This window comes from Phocoena phocoena, chromosome 10 (assembly GCF_963924675.1).
Source record: "Phocoena phocoena chromosome 10, mPhoPho1.1, whole genome shotgun sequence".
NCBI classification, from domain to species: domain Eukaryota; kingdom Metazoa; phylum Chordata; class Mammalia; order Artiodactyla; family Phocoenidae; genus Phocoena; species Phocoena phocoena.
In genome coordinates, this window is record NC_089228.1 from 41,390,269 (window position 1) to 41,413,798 (window position 23,530).

General features: G+C 46.4%; 1 protein-coding gene across 1 annotated transcript; it reads left to right on the forward strand.

Annotated features, from left to right (window-relative positions):
• The first annotated feature begins 14,027 nt into the window (after positions 1-14,027).
• Positions 14,028-15,029, forward strand: XCR1 (X-C motif chemokine receptor 1). Its single transcript, XM_065885884.1, has one exon. The coding sequence runs from the start codon at positions 14,028-14,030 to the stop codon at positions 15,027-15,029; it is 1,002 nt and encodes a 333-aa protein (XP_065741956.1).
• The last annotated feature ends 8,501 nt before the right edge of the window (positions 15,030-23,530 follow it).

A 23,530-nucleotide genomic window follows, 5' to 3' on the forward strand; every position in this document is an offset into this window, starting at 1 on the left:
CACAGGTATTTCTTTTTGGAGAGAGAGATTGTAAATAATATTGTACTTTAAATTTTGCTTTCCATGTGTTTATTGCTAATACATAGAAATACAATTGATTTTTATGTTGATCTTATATCTTGCAACTTTGCTAAACTCACTTATTATCCTAGGAATTGTTTCAGTTTTGTTTTGTTTTTGGATATTTGGCACTTTCTGGGTAGACCATTATGCTATCTGCAAGCAGGGACAGTTTTATTTATCCCTTTCCAACCTGTACGCCTTTTATTTCCTTTTGCTTACTGTGCTGCCCGAGGCTTCCGGTACTATATTGAACAAGAGTGGTTAATATAGACACCCTTGCCTTGCTCCCAATCTTATGGGAAAACATTGTCTTTCAACATTAGTATTTTGTCAGCTGGTGTGTTTTTTTGTTTTTTGCGGTACGCGGGCCTCTCACTGTTGTGGCCTCTCCCGTTGCGGAGCACAGGCTCCGGACGCACAGGCTCAGCGGCCATGGCTTACGGGCCCAGCCGCTCCGCGGCATGTGAGATCTTCCCGGACCGGGGCACAAACCCGTGTCCCCTGCATCGGCAGGCAGACTCTCAACCACTGCACCACCAGGGAAGCCCAACTGGTGGTTTTTAATAAGTATTTTTTATCAAATTGAGGAAGTTCCCCCCATCCTTAGTTTTTTCTGAGAGTTTTATCATAAAGAGTTGCTGAATTTTTTTTTAATAAATTTATTTATTTATTTATTTTTGACCGCATGTGGGCTTTCTCTAGTTGCGGCGAGCGGGGGCTACTCTTCATTGCGGTGCGCGGGCTTCTCATTGCAGTGGCTTCTCTTGTTGCGGAGCACGGGCTCTAGGCACGTGGGCTTAAGTAGTTGTGGCACGCGGGCTCAGTAGTTGTGGCTTACGGGCTCTAGAGTGCAGGCTCAGTAGTTGTGGCACACGGACTTAGTTGCTCTACAGCACGTGGGATCTTCCCAGACCAGGGATTGAACCTGTGTCCCCTGCATTGGCAGGCAGCTTCTTAACCACTGCCCCACCAGCGAAGTCCCAATAGTTGTTGAATTTTGTCAGATGATTTTTCTGTATCAGTTGATATGATCATGTAGTTTTTCTTCTTTAGCCTTTTAATACAGTGGATTTCACTGATTAAGTATTGAACCAGCCTTGCATCTCTGGAATAAACCCCATATTCTATTTGCTAATATTTATTAAAGAGTTTTTTCAGTTGTATTTGTGAAGGATATTCGTCTGTAGTTATTATATGTACTTTTTGGTACCATCTTTATTTGGTTTTGGTACCAGGGTAATACTGGTCTCACAAAGTGAGGTGTGAAGTATTCTCTCTTCTTCTATTTTCTGGAAAGGGTTATGTAGAATGGGTGTTAATTCTTCTTTAAACATTTAAAAGAATCATCCAGTCAAATTATCTGGGCCTGGAAATTTCTTTCTCAGGAGTTTTAAATTATGACTTCAGTTTCCTTGAAGGGCTTATTGGGTGAGCCCTTTCATATTGCATGAGTTTATTTATTTAGTTATTTCATATTGAGTGAGTTGTGGTAACCTGTGTTTTTTGAGGAATTAGTCTACTTCATCTAAGTTATATAGATGTTCATACTATTTGATTATTATCTTTTTTTTTTTTTTTTTTTTTTTTTTTTTGGTGGTACGCGGGCCTCTCACCGTTGTGGCCTCTCCCGTTGCGGACCACAGGCTCCGGACGCGACGGCTCAGTGGCCATGGCTCACGGGCCCAGCTGCTCCACGGCATGTGGGATCTTCCCGGACCGGGGCACGAACCCGCGTCCCCTGCATCGGCAGGCGGACTCTCAACAACTGCGCCACCAGGGAAGCCCCTGATTATTATCTTTTTTTAAAATATTTTTATTTATTTATTTGGCTGCGCCAGGTCTAGTTGTGGCATGCGGGATCTTTTAGTTGCAGCATGTGGGATCTTTTAGTTGCGACATGCGGGATCTAGTTCCCTGACCAGAGATTGAGCCTGGGCCCCCTGCATTGGGAGTGCGGGGTCTTAACCACTGGACCGCCAGGGAAGTCCTTGGTTATTATCTTTGATGTCTGCAGAATCTGTAGCAATATCCACTGTTTCCTTCCTGATATTAGTAATTTGTGTCTTTCTCTTTTCTCGTTAGTCTTTCTAGAGGCATATCACTTTTATTGATCTTTTCAAAGAACAAACTTTTTTTGTTTCATTTCTCTTGGGTTTATGTTTGCAATTTTATCAATTCTTCTCTTTATTTTTTCTTTCCTTCTACTTACTTTGAGTTTATTTTGCTTCTTTTTCTAGGTTCTTAAGATAGGTGCTTAGATTATTTATGTGGGACATTTTCTCTTTTCTAATGTAAGCATTTAGTGCTAAAAATTTCCCTCTCAGTGCTGCTTTAACTGTGTCCCACAGAGTTTGATGTTGTATTTTCACTTTTATGCCATTCAATGTGTTTTTTTTTTAATTCCCCTTGAGTCTTGTTTGATCCTTGGATTATTGAAAAGTGTGCTATTTATTTTCCAGTAACCCACTTGTTGATGATTTTCGGGTACAGTAAGTTGGTTTACTATTTTTATTATATTCTTTTCAGCTGTTGATTTCATAGTGAGGGTGGGTTAGAAGGAGACCCATCTTTATCATTGAAGGAGTCCAGAATTTTGCCAGCCAACTTGTGTTGACATGGAAATCTATACATACACACACAGGAACACACAACCACACACACGCATATACACACACACACCCATGGCATACTTATACCCACACCTAACCAGCAGAGCTCAAATTCTCATTTTCAAAAAACAAGGCTAATGGCAGAGACCATGGTAAGAAAAAACAGGAAAAGGAAGCTGATTAGGAAGGGGAAAAACAGTACCAAATCAGCATTGCATCTCTAAAAGAATTAGGCCAAACCAGAAACCTCCAGCAGAAATACCAGTGACATTTAAGGGTCTGAGTTGACTGTAGACAAGCTGAATTTCTTGTATGTTGGCAACCCCTGCCTTCTAAGTCAGCTTCTTCCCCACTTCCCACCATCACTGCCCCTATCACAACAAGGTCAATCCAACTAATTCTGCTTCAGAAAAACTGAAAGGAAAAAAGACACTACACTGACTACAATAGAATAGAAATTCCAGGAACTAAAGATGTATCAAGAAGAAAGCAAGCTATATCCTGCAAACCAATTCACTGTCTGACAGATAATAATGCCCTCCTCAAATGACATGTGCTGAAAACCATAGACATATTGTATTTATGTTTATATGCAATATATGTAAATATATGTTTATGAAGTCGTTCCCCATCCATCTGATAACTATTTCTGTTTTCCCCCTTTTTTGGTTTCACTTCTTACATTTCAGTCTATCTAGAACTTCATATGGTTGTAACTTTATAATACATTTACATATCTGGCAGTGTCTAGTGTCCCTTAGCAGCTAAGCCATGAAACTGAATCTCTGGGCTCTTAGCTCCAAACGTGCAGTGACACAACTTCACCTCCGTGTATAAGCTAAGGGCACCCAATCCATTTAGACCATCGTTTCTCAACCTCGGTATTATTGCCATTTTGGTAATTTTCTGTCATGGGAGTTTGTCCTGTTTGTCAGCATCCCTAGCCTCTACCTGCTAGATGTCAGTACCTCCTTCAAGCTGTGAGAACCAAAAATGCCCCCCAGACATCACAAAATTGCCCCCAATGAAAGCTGCTTCTTTAGACATATGCCTCCTTATTTCCTGATTTGGATGCTTTACAAAGCCATGATGCTTGGTGCCATAGCAGCCATCTTGTAGTTGTGAGGAATGACACTACAGAGGCGCTGAGGCTAGTACAAGAGGTAGAAGGGGCCGTGGTTCTTGATGACATTGCCAAGTTGCTGCACCAACCCTAGCATTACCTTCCTATGGAAAATTAACAGCTTCGACCACTTAAGCCTCTTCAGTCCTGTGCTTTGTCACTTACAGCCAAGAGCATCCTAGTGAATCCACGGATCACCTTATTCCTCTGCTTAAAACCCTTTACTAGTTCTCCATTCAGGATGAATTTCAGACTCCTGAGCTTAGCGCCCAAGGGCCTTTGCCTCCCTCTCCTTCTCATCTCCCAGCACCCCTCTCGGCACACATCTCGTCTCGAGCCTAAGTTGAGTCCTTTGACCCAGCCTCAAGACCTCCTATCTCCTGATGTTTACATTTGCTGGTCCCCGAATGGCACATCCTTCCTCCTCTTCTCTCCCTGTTCAGTCCTACTCACCTTTCAAGACTTGGCCCATGTCCTCTCCTTCAGGAACTTTTCCCTGAATCTCCATGTGGTGATTTTGAAACATGGACTCCAAATTATTTGACACTCCTCCACTTGAGAGTGACTTGGGCAGGGATTTGGACCTCTGTGACTTTTCATACTCTGGACACTGAAGCAGGGTGCTAACTGACTAATCCAGGGGACCGTTATTCAGTGACACACGAGGCAATCTTCATGATAAGGACGTGCAGTGCGTGAGATGAGCTAGTCAGACCTGAAGGCACTGGGCAACCCAACCAGCTGATGCTGCTCATCTTTCCAGCCTCAAACCCTAGCGCACTGCTTCTTCCACCACACGTCTCTCTCACTTTGAGTCATTGGGAGGCTCAGAATGTGCCCTACTGCATAAATGTTCCCCCACACCTGGCATTCAGCCCCCTTTCCCTGCATAACTCCTACTCATCCTTCAGATCTCCCTTTGACATCACCTCCTCTAGGAAGCCTTCCTTGCCTCTCCAAGGCTGGTATGCCCAGAGCCTGTCCCTCACATCACACTTAACACACTGTATCCTAACCACCCATTTCCACATCTGTGAGCCTGTGAGCATCTTAACGGCAGGGAATGATTTATTCCTTTTTGAACCACCAGCACCTAGAATAATGCCAGAGCTTGCTATAAAAATAAATGTTCATGGCATGGTTGTGCCAGTGGCATGGCTGAATGTGTTTTGCTCTTGTCCTCCATTCAACAAACATTTATTGAGATTAGACCCTGTACTGAAGGTACAGCTTCCTGCACTGCATCTACTGCCATCGTCCGGGTAGCTGGAGCTCACAGTTATTGAGCGCTCACTGGGCGTTGTCCTAAGTACCTAACTCATTCACTTTGTCTAATCCTCATAACAAGTCCGTGAGGTTGATGCTGTAATTATCTGCAATTCACATGGGGAAACTGAGGTGCCAAAATTCCATGGGCACTGAATCCTGGAGTCCACGTTTGCACCCCTGCAGCCTAACTCTGGAGCCCGTGGTATTAATCTCTACACTGTCTGGCTTCCTTCGGAACCCCCCCGGACACTTGTCACAAATGCAGAGGCCCAAGCCTCACCTGAAGAGCTTGTTTCTATAGGTCTGGGCAGGGCCTGGGAATCTGTATTTTCCACGAGCCCCACATAGTGCAGAAATGATGGGTGTGCCAAGGGCATCCAGGAGCGTCCGAGGCTCTGTGAGGTCTGGCCCTGATGCACCTGTCTCACTGCCTCACGAACACATCCTGTACTCGCTCTTCTCCAAACTCTTGCTGCCTCTGCCAGGAATGCTGTCATGACGCCCACCCACCCACCCAAGTGTGCTTGAGGAGCACCGGTGGGAGTGAGAAGAGGGAGACCTTGCTGCTCAGGATGGGCTGGCAAAGCCCTAGGGGCATCCGCACGCGGCCCCTTCCGGAGGCCCTGGAGAAGGTCAAGAGGCCTCAACCCTCTCAGGCGTCTCTTTAGCCTGCGGTGCTGCCAGAAACGTCCAAAAGGCTCCATTCAGAACCCTGCACACCTTCAGAGCACACCCCCAGGGATTAGTCCTCTAGCTGCAACCCGTGTGGCCCTCGGAAGCTCCTCACAGACAAGTCCTGGTGATGCCAGCAGTGTTTGCTCTGCCTGGGACGAGACCAGCGGGGAGCGGGGCAGCAGTGGAAGCCGGGGCAGCCCTGGCCAGCGCCTGATTTCACCAACCAGGCCTGTGCGTGGTCGGGTGGGCAGAGCAGGCCTCCAAGGAAAGGGCCTCTCCCCGGGAGTCGGTGATTTCACGGTCACAAAAGGTTGAAGGGGCCATGTGACGATTTGGCAGTTGACCCAGAACCACTCAGCTCCCTTTTGCTGCCTACAGAGCAGCCAGGCCTGCCCTTGGGGGATTTCCCAGCCATGTTCAAATGGAAGCTACCTTGAGTGGGCACCTCTGTTAAAGCCACATCAAAGGTGACTTGCTGGAGAGTCAACAAGACTCTGGGTGATGACAGTCGTCAAGGGGCACGTAGAACGTGGGATGGGTAAAGGTGGGATAGAAAATCAGCATAGGGATTTCCCCCTAACCAATGTTATAAGTTCTGACTATTGATGTGTAATTAAGCACTCTCAAATATAGAGGTCTAAAATAAGAGCCATTTTATTATATCTCATAAATTGTGACTCAGAGCCTGAGCAGCACTCAGCTGGGTAATCCTTTTTCGTGTGGCATCAGTGACGGTCCCTCGATGCCACTGAGCTAGGAGATGGAGGGCTGCTCCAAGGCAGCTTCCCTCCCAGGTCTAGCCCCAACGGAGAAGGCTGGAGAGCTGAGCTCAGCCAGAACTGTCAGCCGCTCCACATGTGGCCTCACCAGCACGGTGGCCTCATGGAGTTGGACTTCATAAATGGTGGTTCAAGGCTATCAATGAGAATGTTAGGGACCCAGCTGAAGTCCCAGAATCTCACTTTCACCACGTTCTATCAGTCAAGTACGTTACCAAGAGCAGCAACGTTCAAGGAGAATGGAGTTAGACTTTGCCTGTCAGTGGAAGGAGCAGTAAAACATTTACAGCCATATGTAATCTCCCATACTACAGACTAGCTGGGAAACACTTGTTAGGGTCATTGTGAGGAGTTTTACTCCACATGTTTGTCAAGCTCCTAGTGTGTTCCAGGCTCTGTCCTGGGCACTGGAGAGAGAGAGCAATGAGCAAGACAGAGGCATGGTGCCTGCCCTCTCGAATACAGCCTAACAGTTACACAGTGCCTGGCGTGTGGGAAGTGCCAGTAAATGTTGGCTGCTGGTATTTTAATTGTTAAATGAATCATTATTGGATAAAAATGATAAGCATAATAAGCATTAGCAGAGAATTGCTTTGAAGAATGACAAGGTGTAAAAGAACACAGGCAACAGGAGGGGGAATTTTAATCCAAGGAGGAGGGGTAATGAACTAGCGGGGGAGGGAGGAAGCAGTGTGTGTGGCCACCGAGTGCAGTGGGCAAGGGAAGCGTGTACTGAATGAGCTGGATGGGGACGGACCACTTAAGTCTCTGAACTGGATGCCTTACTTCCATCCCTCCAGGTCTGCCTTCCACTTTCCTCACCCACCTCTGCTTCTGAGGCTCCCCTGTATGGGCTGCGTGAACAGTCTCCCTTGCCTCCCTGCTGGTGCCAGTAGAAGGCACCAGCAGGAGTTTGGGTGGAGGGGGGTGGGAAGAGAAAGAGGTTGGCATATTTATTCTTCTGGCTCTCTCTCTGTTGGGCAAGTGGTGGAAGTGAATACTTCCTCTGCCAAAATCCACATCCAGTGTCCAGCAACCTTCTTGTAGGGCCCGTCTCACCAGGTCCTTCGGTGGCTCTTTCTCCTGTGCATTTAGCCCTGGGCTCAGTGGCAGCTGCCCACTCTTGCTGGCCCAGGGGTACTTCACCATCGCTGCTTGCATTCCCTACACCCTGCCCACACCTTTGTAAAAGTCCTTTCCCTGCATTGTCCTCAGTCACCCTCTTGAGAGGGCCACCTGTCCCTTTCTGGAATCCTGAATGATACCACTACACCAGCAAGGACAGGAATTTGGGACTTTATCTTTGGAGCAATTCTGAGAAAATGCTAACCTTCTATCCAGTGGTGTGATGGTAAATCTTAACAACCAGCTCTCCAGAGGGAAAAGCCCTGATTTGCAGTGATTGCCAGATTCCAAGGCGTCAATACTTCCACCATGGTTGATTTCATGCTACTAATGCAACAGCAACCAACTCGTAAAATTCCTAAAAATGAAACGCACACAAGCTGGTATGAGCCAGCTCCAGCATACCTCTGCCCAGATCAAACACTAGCTCTAGTCTCTCCCACTAGGCCCACTCCAGCCAGGGGCTAGATGTTCCCACAGAGAGGTGGATGGGCCTTCTGGATGCTGTCAGCCTCCTCCCTCCCGTGCCCTGTGAATGTACTTCCCAGTGAAGCCAGGCTGCTGTCTCCAAGGGCTCCCAAAGCTGCAAGACCTTTCATTTGCCCATGCCTGTGCCTCTTCTCATGTGCATGGGGCTGAGGCTCAAACAGAACCATCCATCTTGCTGGACTTGGTCCAATTAGATCATGAGACCCTGGGGATCTAGAGTCAGTGGTTCCCCTATTAACAGCAATTAATTCCTGCCAAGAGCCCCACTCTGATGCTGATGCCAAAGACCTCTTGATGCTGGTCTCTGCCCTGGATCCCACTTGCCCACAGATGGGCCCAGACCCTGAATGTGATAACCAGGCCCCTATCCACATTGTGCTTTACCCAGAACTGAACTTCCCCTTCTGTATGTCGAGTCTGTATGAGGCTGGAACTCAATTCCATCTTTGTCCAGCCTGACCAGTGTTTTAGAACTTTCTGTTTAAGGCGAGAGCATGAACTTTTTTCACAATGAAACCAAATGTGAGGAAATGTGAAAATGTTAGTTTCAAATTGTGTCTTCATATTTAGGGAACAAACATTTGTTAAACACTTGCTATATGAGTCCTTGCAATAATTATCTCCCTCAGCAAGGAACAATTACACACACACACAATTGGACGATAAATCTGTAGAGAAAATTCCTAACTCCAAATAACAATATTTTAATCAAAACAACATGACACTACAAGTATCCTTTCAGAATGAACAAAATTTTTAAAGTTAGTAACACCTGATTTTTGACCAGGTATACACTATTTTGGAAATGTAAATAAATACAACCATTTTAGAGGTTCTAAATGGTAAGTATTTTGGCAGTACTTACCAAAATGTAAAATGCACATTCCCTATGACCCAGAAAGGCACCACTTCTAGAAATCCATCCTACAGTAATTCAACACCAGTACATTAAAGGTGTATGTATTAGATATACCTTTAATCCCTGCAGCATTGTGATAATTTTAAAAATTGAAAGCAAACTGGATGTCCATTGACAGGAAAATAGGTAAATCCTGATACCATAATGCAGTGGAACACTTTCCAGCTGTTACAAAGAAGAAGACTTGGAAAGACGTTCATGCCATTTTGTTTAATGGAAAAAGGATAAATCAGTGTACATGATACGATCCCATTTTTGCAGAGAAGATCAACAGAATTGGAGCCTTCATACGTTACTGGTGGGAAAATAAAATGGCACAGCTCTGTGGAAAATGATTTGGAAGTTCCTCAAAAAGCTAAACATGGGGTTTCCAAACAATCCAGCAATTCCACTCCTAGGTAAATACCCAAGAGCACTGAAAATATATATCCATACAGAAATTTACAAGTGAATGTTCAGAGCAGCATTATTCATCATAGCCAAAAAGTAGAAACAACCCAAATGTCATTCAGTTGATGACTGGTTGAAATGTGGCTTATCCATGCAGTGGAATATTATTCAGCCATAAAAAGGAATGAAGTACTGATACATGCTACAACATGGATGAACCCTCAAAATATTATGCTAAGGGAAAGTAGCCAGACACAAAAGGTCACATATGATTCCACTTACATGAAATGTCCAGAATAGGCAAAACCATAGAGACAGAAAGTAGATTAGTGGTTGCCAAGAGATGGAGCGAGGTAGGGAGTAGGATTTTCTGCTGACAAACAAGCATGAATTTCTTTCGGGGTGATGGAAGTGTTCTGAACTGGATAGTAATGGTGGTGTACAACATTGTGAATATGCCCCAAACTACTGAATTATACAATTTAAAATGCTACATTTTTTATTACATGAATTATTTCAGTTTAAAATAATAAAGCATTACTGGTACATTAATCAAGTATAATTTTTGATAAGATTAAAATACCACTTAAAAAAATACATTATCTTTTATGATCCCTTCCAACTCCAAAATTACCTGCATCTTTCCTTGGTGGAACCCAGGGGCTTAGATGACCCCTAAGCTGTGGACCCCACCTTCCTGTGGAAACAGGCTGGGTGACCAGCTCTTTTCCAAGGGACGAGTGACGTAGCCAGGTTCTACATGAGGTCTTGGGTGGAGTGGGGGGTTGGGAGCAGATCAAGCCAGGACGCCTGGTGGTGGGAAGAGGGGGGTTAGGAAAACTCCCTGTCTCTCTCTCTGTCTCCCTCTGAGACTCTGCACATTAGCCTTCCCCCACCTTCCTCTAGCCTACTGGGCAGGGTGGGTGTTTTGGTTTCTTTGCGCATAATATGAAACAAAGAAGCACCATTTCTGCCTCAAGAAGCGTGTAAAGAGGTGCAGATATAGGTGAGTTCCTTTACAAACATTTCAAACATATGTTTTCCTCTACTTCTAATAGCCTACAGCAGGAGTTCTTAAACTCCCAGGTAGGTATCAGAACCACCTGGAGAGCAGGTAAATAATGCAGATTCCTGAGCCCTCCCTCCAGAGGCTCTGATTCCCTGGATCTGAGGATTCCCAAAAACCTGTATTGCTAAAAAGCAGGTCTGTGGACCGTGCTTTGAGTACAACTATCATATATAATGCTTTGCTTTTCCTTGTGCTAAAGAAAGTGGAGGTGTTTGGTTATAAGTCTCTATGTAAGGCATTGTTATTATTAGTGTTTGGGTAATTGAGAGCTGTATTTCTCAATCCAAATTGTAATGTGGACCAGAAAACTAAAGTTACTCTGTTAGAATTGAAGTGGGCTTCAGAGATGGGGTGGGAGAGCAATGACAGGCAAAGGGAACCAGACCCCTAGGATGTAACTCGGAGAGCTTTGGGGTTTGGCACCATTCTTCTTTCTGTGCCCAAGGCCTACCAGGCCCTGACTGGCAGCTCCTCTGAAATTTTGAGTGAATGAATCAATAACCAACAAAACACTGGAATGTTTTTTGTAGGTACCTGATATCCCTTTTATTTCTAGTTTGCTGAGTGTTTATATCATGAATGAGTGTTGAGTTTTGTCAGATGCTCTTCTGCATTTATCAAAAAGGATCATATAGTTTTTGTCTTAATACGGTCACTTAAATTGATTGATTTTCAAATATTAAACCAACTTCATATTTCTGAGATAAACACTTGGTCATGACGTATTAACCTTTTAAAATATATTGCTGGATTTGATTTGCTAATATTTGGTTAAGGATTTTTATGTCTGTCTTCATGAGGGATATTGGTCTATAGTTTTCTGTTGTTGTAATATTTTTCTCTGGTTTGGTATCAGGGCTATGCTGGCCTCATAAAACAATTTGGGAATTATTCCATCCTGTAGTTCAGGTAGTTTGCCTAAGATCAGTGTTATTTCTTTCTTAAATGTTTGACAGAAGGCACTAGAAAAATCATCTGGGACAGTTTTTTAGAGTTAACTAAATTACTATAATAAAGGTAGGACTATGTCATATCATTTCATGTCAGTTCTGGTAGGTTGAATTTTTAAGGAAATGTGTCCATTTCGTTTGTTGTTGAATTTGTTATAACTGATCATAATATTTCTCTGTTATCCTTTTAAAGTCTGTAAGATCTGTAGCAATAAGCACTCTTTCATACCTGCTATTGACAGTTCATGTTCTCTCTCTTTTTGTTCTCAGTCTAGCTAGAGTTTTAGTACCTTTAAAAAATTTTTTTTCAGACAACCAGCTTTGGCTTTGTACGATATGAAGGGTGCTTACAAACCCCCTGTTCCAAAATATCTCCAGGAAATCCCAGATATTTGTATCATTTCTGATTTCATTCTAAACTGTAAGCTTCTTGTAGGTAGAGTCTATTATGTTCATACTATATAATCCAGCATCTATCATAGCACCTGACATATGTCATTGGTCATTAAGGGCTGTTGTATTGAGTCAGATAAGCTCTTCTTTAAAATGTAAGTACCCAATTTCTAAATGTCAAAAAAGTAAGACCATAAGACATAGTCAGAAGCAGAATGAGTTGACCAGACTAAGTAAAGTGCTCTTAAAAATCCATAAGAAAAACAGTGTTATCCTAAGTAGAAAAATGAATAAAATCCATAAACACTAAAAATAAGAAACAGAAGTGGACAGGAAACATGCAAAAGCATATGTATCCCTCTCTAGATATCAAAAGAATACAAAACAAAACAACCATATTAATATTTTCAACTATCTTCACTTTTGTGTTTAGAGACACAAGTTGATTTAACTACCTAAAATAGGATACATTTTGAGACTGCACCCTCACCGCTATTTTTCCTCCTGTCCCAAACCAGGAAGTGGGAAATTATTTCTCCAGTTCTCCTCCTCAGAATACAAGGTCATAAAGCCTGGGTTCCAGTCTTGGCCCTCCTTGCTGCTTCCTGGCTTTATAACATTGAGAAGGTCATTTTACCAGTCTGAACCTGTCTCCTCTTCTATAAAATGGAAATGGTCACGTCTTAAGAGAGAGCGTTGCAGGATTAAGGGAGCAGTTGAGTATAATGTGTTAGCACAGTGCCTGACACATAGTGGATGATGAGAGTTCTCTTATCTGTTTCAGGCAGCTGCTTCATCCAAGTCTCCCATCCTTCTCTGAGGCCCTGCAGCTTCATTTGCCCCTCTCTCAGTGAAATTTCCAGCTCTTCAATCACTTCTCTTTTGTCTCCTTGGCCTTCTAGTCTCACTATTTCTTTTTTTTTTTTAATTAATTTATTTATATTTTATTTTTGGCTGCGTTGGGTCTTCGCTGCTGCACGCGGGCTTTCTCTAGTTGTGGCGTGCGGGGGCTACTCTTCGTTGCGGTGCACGGGCTTCTCGTTGCGGTGGCTTCTCTTGTTGTGGAGCACAGACTCTAGGCATGTGGGCTTCAGTAGTTGCGGCATGTGGGCTCACTAGTTATGGCTCACAGGCTCTAGAGCACAGGCTCAGTAGTGTGGCGCATGGGCTTAGTTGTTCTGCGGCCTGTGGGATCTTCCCGGGAAGGCGGATTCTTAACGACTGCACCACCAGGGAAGTCCTAGTCTCACTATTTCTAAAATCTCACTAGCACAGAGGATTAAATCAATTTGACCATATGTTTTCTTAGCTACTCCCCTCCTATTGGACACTTAGGATTTCCACTTGCTTGTAAGATACTCTGTAGACCAAACTCCCAGATGATGAAGCTTTCTGCTCTGAGAGTTAATCCTCTGTGTTAGTGGGGATTTGGTCTCCCAGATTCTCAACATTCACTGAAGTCTTGAGATGATTTCATAATTGGATTTACATGAGAGAGATGTTTGCTCCTTTTGTGTCCTCTCTTTTTGGACCAGTTCCTGGAGACAGCAAGTTTCCTGAAACAATCCTGCCATCAGGGTTTGTACACTTTATGGGAGGAAGAAAAGGAAGGAACAGAGGAAGAAAGAAAGGAAGGGAGGGACAGAGGGAGAGGAGAAGGAAAGGCAGGTGGGCATAGTAAATTCTTAGTAGATATTTGTTGAATAAATGAAGGAGTGACCCTGGGATCATTAGTGCTGTTTTGTAGATGAGGACCCGAGGTTCAGAAAGGTTAAAAAGCTTGCCCAGGAACGTGATATTGGGCCCCGCCTTTGATCTCAGGTCTTTGAATCCAGTTCCACTGTCTTTCTCCTACACCTACTGGGACACTGGTCTAGCTTAGTGTTACTCAAATGACAGTCTTCAAGAAGGGAAGGGGCTTATGACATATTGTAAGTTAATGTGTCACTTCCTTCAAGAAAGTCTTGCTAAGGAAAAATGCTAACCAAACTAAACAGCATGCATAGTGACTTCACATTTTGGCAAAAGTTGCTAATTTCCTTATAAATAGTTCGCTGCCCAGTAGCTGGACCATGGACCACACTTTTTTGTATCATGGGTCCTATTGCTCTCTAGCCTAACCACGTGGCTTTGAACTCCATGTCTGTATCACTTCAGATGCTCTCAGCGTCTAGATGGAGCCCTCAGACATCCCGGAGACCAGCACCCCTTTTGAGTATGATCCTCAGAGCTTTCTGTGTGAGAAGAAGACCTTTGTCTTTGCCACCTTCAGCACCACCATCCTGTACTGCCTGGTGTTCCTCCTCAGCATGGTGGGCAACAGCCTGGTGTTGTGGGTCCTGGTGAAGTATGAGAGCCTGGAGTCCCTCACCAACGTCTTCATCCTCAACTTGTGTCTCTCAGACCTGGTGTTCTCCTGCTTGTTGCCCGTGTGGATCTTGGGGTACCACTGGGGCTGGTTGTTGGGGGACTTCTTTTGCAAGCTCCTCAACATGATCTTCTCCATCAGCCTCTACAGCAGCATCTCCTTCCTGACCATCATGACCATCCATCGCTACCTGTCCGTGGTGAGTCCCATCTCATCCCTGCGTGTCCACACCCTCCAGCGCCGCGTGCTGGTGACCGTAGCTGTGTGGGCAGCCAGCATCCTGTCCTCCATCCCCGATGCCATCTTCCACAAGGTGTTCCCTTCGGGCTGTGATTATTCAGAACTCGAGTGGTTCCTAGCCTCAGTCTACCAGCACAACATCATCTTCCTCCTCTCCTTGGGGATTATCCTGTTCTGCTACGTGGAGATTCTCAGGACCCTGTTCCGCTCGCGGTCCAGACGGCGCCACCGGACAGTTAGGCTCATCTTCACCATTGTGGCGGCATACTTCCTCAGCTGGGCTCCCTACAACCTGATCCTGTTTCTGCAGACACTGTTGAAACTTGGCGTCATTCAGAGCTGCGAGGTCAGCCAGCAGCTGGATTATGCCCTGCTCATCTGCCGCAACGTTGCCTTCTCCCACTGCTGCTTCAACCCGGTGCTCTACGTCTTTGTCGGGGTCAAGTTCCGCAGACACCTCAAAAGTCTGCTCCGGCACTTCTTGCTCTGCCGGCAACAGGCACCTGGCCTTCCCCTGTCACCTCAGCCCCCAGGTGCCTTCACCTATGAGGGCATCTCCTTTTATTGAGAGGGAGTTTGGTGGAGCAGGTGGCGGTAGACAGAGGAGCCGGAGGAGGTGGAGCTGAAGGGGAAGCAGGGCAGGAAGGAGCATAGAAGGCACAGCTCTGGGACACGCTACCACTGCAGCGACGGGGGTGAAAGAAGTACATTACGTCAAGGGGTCCTATATGCCCCCTCTTCTGCGGAAAATTTCCCCATCTGGAAATTTTATATTGCCATCCAGAAAAACGTTTCTTAGATTTTGAGAAAATCTTTTAGCATTTATTCTTTCATTCAGACATGGATTTCTTATGCTTGCTTAGTTCAGAAGGCTCTAAAATAGGAAAGCATGCCCTGAAAGGAGCATCCCTCGAGACTTTGTGAGGGTCTGAAATTCAACTGTGCAGATGTAGGCTGCTGGCAAGACGGTCTCTCCCCTCCCTGACGGTAGGGCTGTCCCAGCTGATCTTGGAGGGGGTTGGCTCTGGATGGGGCTGTCTGCAGAACAAAAGTAATCACATCCTCAAATAAGCACAGTCAGAAGGAAATCTGGACTCTAAAAACCCACAGCTGGACTCGAGACGTGCTCTGTATCACAGTTCCAGTTGCTAGCACGTGAACCGGCACTTGCATATTTAGTCTATACTCTTCAGAAGGAATGCGATGAGTGCCATCTTCTGCCGGCATTTATTTGGAGGATGTAAAAATGAATGAGATGCAGACGCTACCCTCCAGGTGCCAACAGTCCAGCTCTGAAGCCCAGATAACCAAACACCCACCTTGATGAAGGCATCCAGAGTTGAAGATTCCTCCAGCATCGCCTCCTCTCCAGCTGGGTATTGAGCTGACATTTCCGATTCATCATGTTCCACCTAAAATGTTCTCCCCCTCCTGGTTGATGGTCCCAGCTTCCCCCCAAAACCAAGTTATCTTTGAGCCCTGCATTTCCTTCCCCTCCACTCCCACTCCCACCGCCAAGTCCTGTTGATGTTACCTTCCCAGTGTCTCTCACATGCCGGTGGCTTCATCCCCAAACCGCCTCACTTCCTCTGCACCTTCCTGCTGCTCATCTCTTTCCCCACCAGGCGTCCTCTGCATTGACATCAGGGTGCTTCAAAACCCTCAGTGGCTCCACGTTACATGGCAAATAAAGCCCAAACACTGTAGGCTTTATTTGCATGTAAATAAAGGCCCCTACAATCTGGTGCCAACTAACATTTCCATTCTTTCTAATTTTATTCCAACGTAAGCCCCCACCCCACAAGCAGCCTGGGATCCAGCCACAAAAGGCCACGGGTCCTCTCCCAGATACCCTTTTCCCAGTCTCCTCTGGGCCTTTGTCATGCTGGGCCTTCTACTCCCTAACCTACAAGCCCCAGCTGAAATGCCAGCTCCTTCAGGAAGGTGTCCACAACCTGTAAATCAGAAGAGCACTCTCTGGGTTGCCACAGCACTCCGCTTGTTCTCTCTAAAATAGTATTTGGCACTCTCCAGCATGTCGTAGTTACACCCATGGGTGTCCTATCTCCCTGCCCCATCACACTGCAGACTGCCAGAGGGCAGGAACCTGGTCTTGCACCCTGCCAAGCAGTGGACCCTGGTGTTCTATCACTGTGTACTGAGTGGGAGAAAAGAATGATAGCTGTCATTATTCTTACAATTTATGCTCTTTGTAAGAGCCATGCTCATGTGACATATTCTACCTTGTTTGCCCAGGCTGCTGCTTTATAAATATTAACCTTTCTTTACTAGTCTCCACTCTCAGAGCACGTTGCTCATCTCTCTCTGTGGCATTGGGTAAACTTGCCCTTGCTTTTTAGTTAGTGGTACACATGCCTGTCTCTTACACTGTCCCAGAGCTTCACATCCAAGGACATAGATAAAAACCACCCTCTGAGCTTCTCCATACCCCACAGACCTGGTCTCAATCTGTGAACCTGATTCAGCTCTGGAGAGGGGCCTTTGGAAAAAGCTCCCCATGTGATTCTGACATGCACCCCAGTTGGGAACATTTGGCTGCAACTCCTTGAAAATGGGAACTCCAGAGTCTTCCACAGTCCCTTGAGCAGGACTTTGCACTCAGCAGGCACTCAATACATGCTTGTTGAATAAAGTAGCTACTAATATAGCCCTCACCTGGAGCCTAGAGAGCTTGTAAAGCATGTTCCCCTTCACTTCCAGCTGCAATTGATCAATGATCTATTTGCCCCTGGGCAGCCAGCCTTGAAGGAGTGTGAGCTGACTGGGGAAGAGTGAGGGTCTAGTTTTAAGAATTAGGCCTGTAGCACCTGTTGGAGAGGGCTGGATAGTGCACCCTTGAAGGGATAAAACTCCCGTGGACTTATAGCCGGTTGGTGGGGCCATCACTCACCACAGAAGAACAGCAAAAGGAAAGACAGTTATGGGGTCAGAGCTAAGCCTATGAGCCTCTGGTCAGGCTAATCATTCTGCACTCCTTCAAATTGATATTATTACAATTTTATTCAACTTTTGTTCAGAGGGCGGGCTGAGCCCAGGGATCAGAAGAGCTGAGGACTCCACTGACACACCCACTTCGCCAAACCAAAGCAGGTTTTGAGCCCACTCTTCTTAGAAGGCAGGTTTGGGGAGCTTGTATCACTACAGAGCGTGCATGCCCTCACTCCCCCGTCTTCTCGCCCCATCCCATTCCTTTACATCCCAAGATACTTACCTAAGTATTCTTTTTAACACATATAGCTGTATCCCTGGGAGCACTTCATCAGTACAATCACATTTGTCTCTTTGCATTTCTAGTGATGTTTTGGCATCCCTAGTAGACTAGCTCCCAGGGTAATCTTTTTAATCCAGAGTCTTCTCCTAATCTAGCTCCTTGGGAATCCAAGGGAAGAGGCACAGAGAAGGAGAGGCATGAATGGGAAGATGGAGGGGCATCCATCCTACCAGAAAGGGAACCTGGGCAGGACTGCTGAAGGAAGCAACCCACAAGCTGCACCCCAGTGACCACACCCCACATTTGTTGACCACACTCTTCATGGACCACCACCTCCTGCTTTCCCCTCCCCCCACCCACTGAAACCACTGCTCAACCTCAACTGGACCATTGTGGGCCTATCCCTCCTACTCCAGTCAAAAAATGGTGCCCTGGACCGAGTGCTGCAGACCTCCTACCACTCCAGGAGCATAAAAAATCCACAGCAGCTCTGAGGGAAGATCCTCTTCACAGCATTTCCACCTCCACACTCTCAGACAAAATCAGCAAGAGAGAAACCTTGCTGATCTCTCAATAGGAACATGCCTGCAAGCCTGGGGCAGCCCCAGACCTCAGATGACCGAAGCCAGAGTGGAAGTTCCTTGAGGGCACAAACCCCATGTTGCATGTCTAGAACCTCCCTCAGTGCCCAGCGATGTTTGTGGTTGGTTGAGTAAGTGGATAGGAGACCATCTTTTTGACTCTTTTCTACTTCTGTTTCTTCTTCTCACACTTTGTAAGAGCCATGCTCATGTGACATATTCTACCTTGTTTGCCCAGTCTGCTGCTTTATAAATATTAACCTTTCTTTACTAGTCTCCACTCTCAGAGCACGTTGCTCATCTCTCTCTGTGGCATTGGGTAAACTTGCCCTTGCTTTTTAAGTCTTCCGGTCAACACGAGGCACCACCCCAATGGGCTTCCCATGAACTCTTCTCTTGGGCCCACCAGCCCGGACAGTGCCTGGTTTGTTGAACTCGCAGCTTTCATTTATGAAACCTGCCTGTGACGGGACAAATAAGAATTATTCTTAAAATCATCTAATAAAAACAGAAAGCATCACTGTATCATATATGCAAATAAAAGATTAGCATGTACTGACTTACCTCAGACTGGTTATGTTCCCCTCATTTCTACCCAAGATCATTATTTAGGATTCTCAAAAGTTCTCTGCTTATGAAGGATCTGGGTTAAGATCTTGGGTGAAAGGAGTGATACAGAAGGAGGACTGGAGATAAAGTGTCAAACAAGCCCTGTGTGGGTCAGGATGGTAGGAAATTGGCTCCATTCAGACCTTAGGTGAAATTGTCCAGGAGGCCAAGTCTGTCTTGAGAGCTCCTAGCCTCAGCTTTCTGTCCCTATCTCTCCCGTGGTCTGGCACCTATGTTTTCTGCCTTCAAGTCCAAGGTTTTTTCTGTCTCATGACCCATGGTGCCTGAACAAGTACCTTCCAAAGATCAACCCTCCAGCCAGAAGGAATGATACCACTTCCTGCTGGGAATTTCAGGCATCCTGAAAACTTGGTAGGATATATTTGGCAGGTTTGCAGGGGATTTTGGTAAGGGAAAGAAAGTTATCCTAAATCCTCACCAAGTTATTCCGAGTACAGAGCTCCCGTCTCCACCTTGGGGTCAGCCCAGATTTTAGGTGTAGGGTTGTTGCAATCCCCCCGCATCCCACACCCCTATCCCCTCCACAAAAGAGTGTGGCTAGAAGGACCAAAGGATGACAAGGGTGGCCTGGCTCCTTGACTTTATCATTTCAGAAAATCAGCCTTGGGAACTTCCCTGGTGGCACACTGGTTAAGATTCTACGCTCCCAGAGCAGGGGGACCGGCTTCGATCCCTGGCCAGGGAAGTGGATCCCACATGCATGCCGCAACTAAGAGTTTACATGCTGCAACTGAGGAGCCCTTGAGCCGCAACTAAGGAGCCCACCCGCCGCAACTAGGATCTGGCACAACCAGATAAATAAATTAATTAAAAAAAAACTTACTAAAAGAAAAAAGAAAACCAGCTTTGAGCATCACCCACAGTTAGAGAGAAGACATGGGCAACAGATGGCACGTGGAATTGGATGGTTGCAGGGATTAGAGACGAGGGTGGAGGTGAGGGAGGGATATGTATGTAGACCTCCAGCAGGTCCCTGGCCACTTTTGTAGAGGGCCTGTTCCGGGCCCTGTGCAAAGGCTATGGGAGGGCCACATTGAGGGGAGTGAGACCACAAAGCTCCACTCTCAAGTTGGCCAGCCTCTGGTCATTCCTGTGTGGGGAAAGATTTCCAGGTACTGTTCCTCTCCTCTCTTGTGACCATTCATTACTAATGAGTGCATTTTGTTCTATTGAGTGCAGCCTCAGAGTGCTTCACAACGTATAAATGGAAAATGTAACTTATAAATAGAAATTGGGCAGAGAGTAGGGAGAAGTTAGGAGTGATGATAGTTCATTCATTAGCACATAGTTTTTGAGCAGTGATTTTAAGCAGGTCCCTGTGTTAAGCAGCAAGGGGGATGAAAAGATAGACCATTAGGCCCAGCAATATATAATGCTTTTTATTTAGCCCGATATATTAAAACATTATTATTTCAACATGGAATCAATATAAAAATGTTAATGAGCTATTTTACATTCTTTTGGAACTCAGGTGTATTTTGCACTTACAGCACATGTACAATTCAACTCAAACTAGTCACATTTCAAGTTCTCAAAAGCCACACGTGGACAGCACTGCTTTCAGGATCCCAGACATACGATTTGTGGACACACGTGCTCCCAGGGATTGCAAGGGTTAATATAGAGCCGGCTGCCGCCATGGAACCAGTGGGCGTTGTGAGCATCAGCTCTGCGGAGCATGCCGGGAGTTGTAGTCCGCACTCTGTCCGTGGGGTCCGATGGGAGTTGTAGACAGAGGCCCTGTGGAGCATGCTGGAAGTTGTAGTCTGCGCCAGTCTGCGGAGGGGGTCTGCGTATCATGGCCGCCTACGCCGCGCTCTCGTACTCTTCCGCTTGGCAGCAGAAAGTTTCGGTTCTGTCCCGCCGTGGACCCACGAGCGCGTAAGTGCTGCGGGTGGCCGTCCGGACTCATGGGGCACCTCTAGTTGCTGTCGTCTCCGGAGCGGAGAACTTCCCTCCAGGCGCGGCTTGTCACCTGTTGCCCTTACCGCCTCCGCCCTTATGCCGGGTGTCCCACAGACTCCGCCGGAGCCCTTGCCCAATGCCCTTGCCCTTGCCCAGCGGGCCTAGGAAGCACCTAGGGCCGGTGAATCTGACCCTGGAACCCAGGCTGCCTCTGGTAATCAGTTAGAAAGACAGACAGCCCCCCTCCCCCCTCCGCCCAAACACCAGTTCCAAAACACCCGACGGCCAAGGATCCCACATGTGTGGTCTCACAACAAGTCTTGGAGTCTTTAAGCACAGGAGGGACAGGTCCCCGAGTTTCTGCTTGCATTGTCCAAGAAGCCGATAACCTGAAGAGGCGTATTTCCTGGCTCAGCTGGGCCGGGACAGCCCAGACCTTAACTTTGCAAAACCCCAAGACTTAACTTTGCCCGGGTCTCTCCCCTCTCGTAAGGGGACGGTTTGTTCATCCTGGGCCATCCGCAGGCCATGGCCCATTCTCTTTACCCACTGTCTCTTGTGATCTGGTGCAGGGTTTCGAGATAGCCCCCAGGTGATTGTTCCTGAAACACCTGTGGATTTTTGGAGTGTGGTGTGGCTGCACCGGACTTCGGCTAGGGTCCGTGATATGAAGAACCTAGGCCGGAGGGTGTAAGGGGAGGGCTGAATTTTACTTTTCCTCAGAAAAGCGTGTGTGGTTGACACCTTAACCACGTGGCTCCCAGATAGTGCACTTGTGTCATCTGATGCCTCTTGTCACTCTTCACAGTTCCATCCGCTGCCCCCCCCCCCCCCCCCCAGAGCAAAATAGAGCACTCTTTGAAACTACCGGTGTTGGCCACAGCCTCTCTGCCCCTCTGCCTGTCTTACCACAGCAGTTTCCTTTCCCAACAGAGAAATGGGTCAGGGGCTCTTTGAGGGCAGAGGATCAGGCGTTAATCTGCTCACTGCTCTCCTGCCACTTCCAGCCTTGTGCTCTGTAGCAAGCTTAACTCCCCTGCCATCTGCCTAATGCGGGCTGCTGGGTATTGTAGCTGCGGAAGAGCTGTCACGCTGAGGTTCTGCTTTCAGTGGCTCCCACCCCTCTGAAGTGGGCCCATGTTGAGTAGGTTCCACTTGACCCTCCCTCGCTTGAGAGCTACTGTTCAGAAATTATTGAATGCCCTGTACCAGTTATGAGCCATTATTATTAATCACCCTGGAAATCAGAGTTAATTGTCTCAGTGATGGGACGGGGCCTTCTTTGATTAAAAAAACGTGAAAAGGCTTTAGGAAAAAGATTTTCTGTTTCTGTTAAAAGTGTTCTTTGCGTAATGCTTCATTTAGTTTTTAATTTGGGAAAACAAACATACAGAATCATTGAAAGAATTGTATAGAGAACATATACCCACCTGTTAGATTCTACAGTTAATATTTTACTCCAGTTATTTTTGTGTTGCTTTAGAGTCGATCCTCTAGCTACTCTTTGGATGGTCTTTGCTCCTTGTGACTGGTTTTGGGACACCAGCATGGGTTCAGGAGCCATGCTTTTAACCTGGTCCTTCTGGGATGGAATGGCCCCCACAGATGTTTGTGACAAGAGGAACCACCCAAAACAGCACAAGATCAGAGCAGTTGGTAACTTTGTCCCATGTTGGTCACTGAGACTGTGGGCTGCTGCCTCTAGAACATACAATAGGCACTCAAGAATGGCAGTCCCCGTCTTCCCTTTAGGGGAGCGGCTTGGCTAATGGGTAACCTGCATTTTCTGGTGATTCCAAGGACAGCTTTGGTGACTCAAAACCAAAGTGTCTTTAAACCTGAGGCAGAGGAAGCATATTGTCTAGCTGTGGTGTCATGGTGAAAATCACTGATAGGAACTCAAAGTCTGGAGCCACATTCACTAGCCAGCCCAGGCAGCAGAGCAGGTAAGATTCGTTAACCAGAGGCCGCCTGTGAGCAGAGATGATTCGAGTTTGGCCTTGTGAACATCTGTTCACCTAGTGGATGGATGTCATTGTGTTGCTCAAAAGATAAACAATATTTCCTATTTGTGATCTCAATGCCAGATTTTTTTAAAGCTTTTGCTTGGTTTAATAGCCTCTGTTTGAACACCTAAATCAATCAGTAGGGTGGGTTTTGAACTGTTTCCATGGGTCTCTGTTTATCATGCTGTTTTTAAATGTGTTACTGTACTGTCCCCATAAGAGCTTCGGCCTCAGAGTGCATGGGCTCCCTGGCTTTTACAAGATGAGGATGACAGAACTGTGCTGATATGGGCAGGAGGTGTTTCTCCCTCTTCCTCACTTTGGAGCCAGTCAGCCTGGTGGTTTTAGTGGCCGCCAGTGGTCCTTGCTGTTCTCTGTGGCATTTGAAAGAAACCAGGTGCCTGTTTCTAGTTGGGTCAGATCCTCTTTGCAGGGATGAGGATGTGCGTGTCGGTGTGTTTCGGAGGACAGACTTAAGGAGAGTCTGTGGTCTGGGTATAGTCCTGTGGCAGTGTGGCTGGTTTCAGAGCCCAAGGGCAGGTCCGACTAACCATCTCAGGAGCCTGGGGTACTACACCCTTGGCCTGGGGCAGAAAACCGAGTTAGGGGAGCCCTTGGAATCCAGAAGAAAATCCTGAAGGGAAAAAGCATTCCAAGCAAGCCATTAGTCTGCAGAGGGCTAGGCCAAGAGGAGGATCCCTGTAAGAGGTCCAGG